This window comes from Rhinopithecus bieti, unplaced genomic scaffold (genome assembly GCF_001698545.2).
Source record: "Rhinopithecus bieti isolate Rb0 unplaced genomic scaffold, ASM169854v2 scaffold_2439, whole genome shotgun sequence".
Classification (NCBI taxonomy): Eukaryota; Metazoa; Chordata; class Mammalia; order Primates; family Cercopithecidae; genus Rhinopithecus; species Rhinopithecus bieti.
The window spans coordinates 4,574,479-4,581,071 of record NW_016804232.1 but is presented as its reverse complement, the minus strand read 5'-3'; the positions used below and the strand labels follow the sequence as shown (position 1 = coordinate 4,581,071).

At 38.0% G+C, this 6,593-nt stretch overlaps 1 protein-coding gene across 1 annotated transcript in view; it reads right to left on the bottom strand.

Moving 5' to 3' along the window:
* The window catches only part of LOC108526563 (T-complex protein 1 subunit alpha-like), a 7,927-nt gene extending 4,573 nt beyond the window's left edge, over positions 1 to 3,354 (bottom strand). Inside the window, 2 exon segments of the mRNA XM_017867366.1 lie at positions 1,824 to 2,499; positions 2,502 to 3,354. Coding sequence (XP_017722855.1) covers positions 1,824 to 2,499; positions 2,502 to 3,354 — 1,529 coding nt within the window.
* Between the last annotated feature and the right edge of the window lie 3,239 nt (positions 3,355 to 6,593).

Here is a 6,593-nt window from a genome sequence, read left to right as displayed (position 1 = left end):
TGGGAGTCTAAGTCTCTTTGTAAGTCTCTAAGGACTTGCTTTATGAATCTGGGTGCTCCTGTGTTGGGTGCATATATATTTAGGATAGTTAGCTCTTCTTGTTGAATTGATCCCTTTACCATTATGTAATGGCCTTCTTTGTCTCTTTTGATCTTTGTTGGTTTAAAGTCTGTCTTATCAGAGACTAGGATTGCAACGCCTTCTTTTTTTTGTTTTCCATTTGCTTGGTAGGTCTTCTTCTATCCGTTTATTTTGAGCCTATGTGTGTCTTTGCATGTGGGATGCGTCTTCTGAATACAGCACGCTGATGGCTCTTGACTCTTTATCCAATTTTCCAGTCTGGGTCTTTTAATTAGGGCATTTAGCCCATTTACATTTAAGGTTAATATTGTTGTGTGTGAATTTGATCCTGTCATTATGATGTTAACTGATTATTTTGCCCATTAATTGATGCGGTTTTTCATAGCATCGATTGTCTTTACAATTTGGCATGTTTTTGCAGTGACTGGTACAAGTTGTTCCTTTCCATGTTTAGTGCTTCCTTCAGGAGCTCTTGTAAGGCAGGTGTGGTGGTGACAAAATCTCTCAGCATTTGCTTGTCTGTAAAGGATTTTATTTCTCCTTCACTTATGAAACTTGGTTTGGCTGGATATGAAATTCTTGGTTGCAAATTTTTTTCTTTAAGACTGTTGAATATTGGCCCACACTCTCTTCTGGCTTGCAGTGTTTCTGTGGAGAGATCTGCTGTTAGTCTGATGGGCTTCCCTTTGTGGGTAACCCGACCTTTCTCTCTGGCCGCCCTTAACATTTTTTCCTTCATTTCATCCTTGGTGAATCTGACAATTATGTGTCTTAGAGTTGCTCTTCTCAAGGCATATCTTCGTGGCATTTTCTGTATTTCTTGAATTTGAATGTTGGCCTGCCCTGCTAGGTTGGGGAAGTTCTTCTGGATAATATCCTGAAGAGTGTTTTCCATCTTGGTTTCATTCTCCCTGTCACTTTCAGGTACACCAATCAAATGTAGATTTGGTCTTTTTGCATAGTCCCATATTTCTTGAAGGCTTGGTTCATTTCTTTTTACTCTTTTTTCTCTAAACTTCTCTTCTCACTTTATTTCATTAATTTGATCTTCAATCACTGATACTCTTTCTTCTACTTGATCGAATTGGCTATTGAAGCTTGTGGATGTGTTACGTTCTCTTGGCATGGTTTTCAGCTCTATTGGGTCATTTAAGATCTTCTCTATACTATTTATTCTAGTTAGCCATTCGTCTAATCTTTTTCCGAGATTTTTAATTTCCTTGAGATGGGTTCGAACATACCCCTTTAGCTTGGAGAAGTTTGTTGTCACCTACCTTCTGAAGCTTACTTCTGTCAACTCGTCAAAGTCATTCTCCATCTAGTTTTGTTCCGTTGCTGGCGAGGAGCTGCAATCCTTAGGAGGAGAAAAGGCACTCTGGATTTTAGAATTTTCAGCTTTTCTGCTCTGGTTTCTCCCTATTTTCATGGTTTTATCTACCTTTGGTCTTTGATATCAGTGACCTACAGATGGGGTTTTGGTGTGGATGCCCTTTTTGTTGATGTTGATGCTATTCCTTTCTGTTTGTTAGTTTTCCGTCTAACAGTCAGGTCCTTCAGCTGCAGGTCTATTGGAGTTTGCTGGAGGTCCACTCCAGACCCTGTTTGCCTGGGTATCACCAGCGGAGGCTCAGTTGGAAATGCAGAAATCACCTGTCTTCTGCATTGATCACTCTGGGAGCTGCAGACTGGAGCTGTTCTTATTTGGCCATCTTGGAATGGGGCATGTAAATTTCTAACTCTTAACTTTAACTATGGTTGGTTCAAAAACTCCTGCTTGTTTGTTTTCTCGAGATTTACCATTCTTCAAATCAAGACCAATCCATTTTAGATTTTTACATTCTGAGTTAACCTGAGCCTCATTATGAGAAGCTCTTAATTTTGCATCCAGATCTGTAGAGTCCTGGGCAGCATTAACTGCCAGGGTATTAGGAAGAACAAGAAGTGATCTTGCAAACTCTGCAGTAGCAATCTGTTCCCAAGACCCCATGCTGGTTGCGTAATTTTCAAGGTATATAGAAAGGGCTACTTCTACAGCATCCCTACCTGGAACCATGGATTTTGACTCCAAAACTATCTTCACTACACAAAGAGCATCATGTAAAGAATGCTCAATCTCATCACACATGAAATCATTTGTCCTATGTAAGATAATCGTTGCAGATGTACAAGCCTTAGTGTTTTTGATTAAAATCAGCTCATCATCACAAATTCTCTCCTGTACCACTTCTTCTGCCTGTCCCAACATGGCAGCTTCAAAAGTTTCTTCACCTTCCAAATTCGCCAGACTTGACAGAATAGTTGCTCCAGAAGCTTTCACAACGCATTTAAGGTCCCTTTTTAAAACTCTTCTAACTGCCATAGCCCCAGCCTCCACAAAATACTTCAGACACATATAATCAATTCCACCAGTGGTTAGAAAATGTCGGCACCAGTTGCTAGGATCTTCTGAATTCTCTCGTTGGTGATATCTGATCCTCTCTGTCCAATTTGGTCCAGTTTTTCAGGGTCTGTAATGACCACCTGTACACCAAGTTTCATTTTTGTTTTTTGCAGGCTAAAGTCAAGGCAAACAATTTTTGCACTTACAGTTCTCTTGGGCATGCCCTGGGATCCCACCACACAGTTTAGTGCATAGTCACTGATGAGCATACTGCCTGTTTGACTTCTCCCATGGGCTTCCGAAATACTAACAGAATTGACTGGATAGTGTGGCTGGCCTCTTATATCTGTATATTTAATAGCAAGTACATCTCCTACCATGTTAGCAAAGAAATCACCATTTATTCCAATGATTTTGGAAGACAAGGATGTCTTAGCAGCATTAATCAGGCAGTATCTTCCCAGTTCATCCGTGTTAACGATTAGGTTTTCATTGATATGACGCACTGCTGCTTCCTTGCAAGCAAATCGATAGCCACTAATGACTGATGTGGGATGGATTTTCTGTTTGACTAATTCGTCTGCATTTTTTAGGAGTTCTGCTGCAGTAATAACCACTGAGGTAGTTCCATCTCCAAATTCTTTGTCTTGCAGATCAGCCAGCTCACAAAGAACTTTAGCTTCAGGATGTTCTACCTCCAGTAACTTTAGGATGGGTGCACCATCGTTAGCAATGGTTACATCACCAGTATCATCCATCAACATTTTATCCAAGCCAACTGGACCAAGAGAACTTTTTACAATATTGGCAATTGAAGCTGCAGTCATAACGTTCTGGGAGCGGATTGCCTCCCTAGTGCTGCGGTCCCCAAACACAGATAAAGGCCCCTCCATCTTCATGGCAGCGGTACACGTTGAATTCTGCTCACACCGCGGCCAACCAGTATCACGGTCTCTCGGCGACCGACCGGCAACCATAGCAGTGGCAGCGACCGCATGGAGCATACCGGAGTGATTCCCCAAGAGCTGCTCAACTCAAGTCTATTTTCAAATAACACTATACTACTTCACAAGTAATATGAGTAATTTATAATAACAAAATAATCCTAATTCCTCTTGCCAATCCCTTGTATCATTGCTATCATTCATTTTACTTGTACCTGAGCAAACATAAGCATATATACATGTAGATCAATTAAGAACAAGAAAAACAAGGTTTATTTCCTTTTTTTAACTGTCACCAATTTCTTCATTTCTAATGCTCTTCTTTTCTTCATGTAGATCTGAGTTTCTGACCCATATTATTTTCCTTCTCCTTAAATAACTTCTTTTAACGTTTTTTGCAAGTCAGGTTTACTGGCAACAAATACCCTCAATTTCTGTTTGTATGAGTAAGTCTTTATTTCTCTCTCACATTAAGGATAATTTTGCAGGATACAGAGTTCTAGGCTGATTTTTATTCTCTCAACACTTAAAATATTTCAATCCACCCTTGCATAGTTTCTTAGGAGAAGTAGTAGGATGTAACTACTATCTTTGCTCCTGTGTATGCAAGGGCCACCACCCACTCCTTGTGGCTTCTTTCAGGATTTTTTTTTAATCATTGATTTTCTGTAGTTTGGAAATAATATGCCTAGGTGTAGTTTGTCTGGAATTTATCCTTCATGGTATTCTCTGAGCTTTTTGCATCTGGGTTTGATGCCTGACATTAATTTGGGGAAAATTCTCAATCATTATTTTTTTGAATATTTACTCTCCTTCTGGTATTCCCATTAAGCATATGTTATGCCTTTTGTAGTTTTCTCACAGTTCTCAAATATTCTGGATTTTAAAACAAATTTTCCCCTTTGTTTTTTAGTTTTAGAGGTTTTTACTGAGATATCTTTAAGTGCACAGATTCTTTCTTAAGCTGTATTCAGTCTACTAAAAAACCCATCAAAGGCAAGGCATTCTTCATTTCTGCTACATTAGTTTTGATGTCAACTATTTCCTTTTGGGTTTTTGCTAGAATTTCCATCTCTCTGCTTACATTTCCCATCTATTTGTGCATGCTTTCTACTTTGTCTATTAGAGCACTTAGCATATTAATCACAGTTGTTTTAAAATTCCTCATCTAATAATTCCAACATCTTCCAATATCTGAGTCTTGTTCTGGTGCTTTTTCTGTCACTCCAAACTGTGTTTTGCCTTTTAGTATGTTTTGTAATTTTTTAACTGACAGCTGGATATGATGTATTGGGTCAAGGGAACTGCTATAAATAGGCCTTAAGTAATGTAATTACTTATGATTAGGCCTCAGTTTTTAGTGAGTCTGTACCTCTTGACTGTGAACTTCACAAATGCTGTTCAGTTCCACTCCCCTCTTTAGGTATGACCATATGGCTGGAGGGGGCTGGAACTGTGTAATTCCTTTGTTCCACAGGAAGACTAGAGCCAGCTGGAGTTGGTAATTTTACTTCCTCCAAGTTAGTTAGGCACTGATGAAACCCCAGCAGTTTAGGTTCTGGTTAAATAGTTTCTCCTGAGGGCAGACTTTGTTAAGAAGAGTACAATGCTCTGGCATATTTCAAAATGGCACTTTTCCCTCCCTTGCTGTAAGCATGGAGGCATTTTAAAAAATCTGGCATTTGCTTTGATAAACTGGTGGAGCTCTAGCAGGCAAAACTCACAAAAGTAGGGGGCCCCTCAATAACTGAATCCCCCTGAAGTTTCAAACTCTCTGACTTGTCCACATTGAGATTCCAGCGATTTGTTAATTACAGTTCAGGTTTTCCCACCCTGGCACTGGTTCCCGTGGAGGCTTCTGCTCATGGGTTTCTGCTCTGGTAAGTTGTGATTCTCTATACGTGTCTGTCTTTCTGATTTTGGGGCCAGTGGTTTGCCCTGTGACCTCACTTCTCTTACAAATCTAAGAATTGTTCATTTCTTCATTTTTCCAACCTTTTACTTGTTAGGATTGAGTGGCAATTTCATGCTTTCTGCATGCTGGCCAGATGAGAAATCTCCTGTTGTGTTTTCATTTTGTTCATTTCAATGTGCCATTTGATTTTCCTTGAAATGTCCTCATGGATCCATGGAGCATGCTATTCAGTTCCAAGTGTTTGGAGATTTTCCTAAAATCTTTCTGTCATTAATTTCTACTTTCATTCCATTGTGTTTAGAAAAACACTCTACATAATTTTAACTTTTAAAATTTTCTTGAAGTTTGTTTCATGGACCAGTCTATGATCTATCTTGGTGTATGTTCTATGGGCACTAGAAAAGAACATATATTCTGGAGTTTTTGGGTGGAGTGTTCTATAAATGTTGATTAGATCTTATTGGTTGATTGTGTGGTTGAGTTCCATATCTTTGGTCATTTATTTATTTTTTGATTAGAGATGGGGTCTCACTTGGATTTTTTTCTCTAATTGCTCTATCAAATTTTGAGAGAAGGTTGTTGAGGCCTCCAACTATATTATGGATTTACCTATTTTTGTTTTCCATTCTATCAGTTTTTCTGCATATATTTGGTAACTTTGCTTTTTGGTGCATACACATTTAAAATTACTATGTGTTCTTGCTGTATTGACCCTTTCATTATTACATAATATCCTTCTCCATCTCTGGCAATTTTCTTTGTTCTGAAGTTTACTTTATCTTGCTATCCTTTTTGTTTTCTTTGTAAATGTCATACAATGAACAAATTATTTAATAACCAAAAAAAGGTTTGCATAATTTTTTTTCATTATTTTACTTTCAACCAGCCTAAATTGTTACATTTGAACTGAATTTCTTCTAGACAGCATATAGTAAGATCATGTTTTTCTAATCCACTGTGGCAAACTCTGTCTTTTAATTGGCATATTTGTATCATTTACCTTTCATGTAATTACTGATGTATTAAGTTTTAATTGTGTCATTTTATTCTCTCTCTTTCTCTTCTTTTTTTTTTTTTGTTTATCTTTCTTTCCCCTGCCTTCCAGTGGGTTATATTTTAGTATTCCATTTTGACTTATGTATAATGTTTTAAATGCATTTCTTTTATGTATTCAAAAAAGTAGTTGTTTTAGATATTACACTGCTGGTATCATCATTTTACTAGTGCAAGTGAGATATTGAAATCTAACTTTCCTTTACTTCTCTTTACCTCT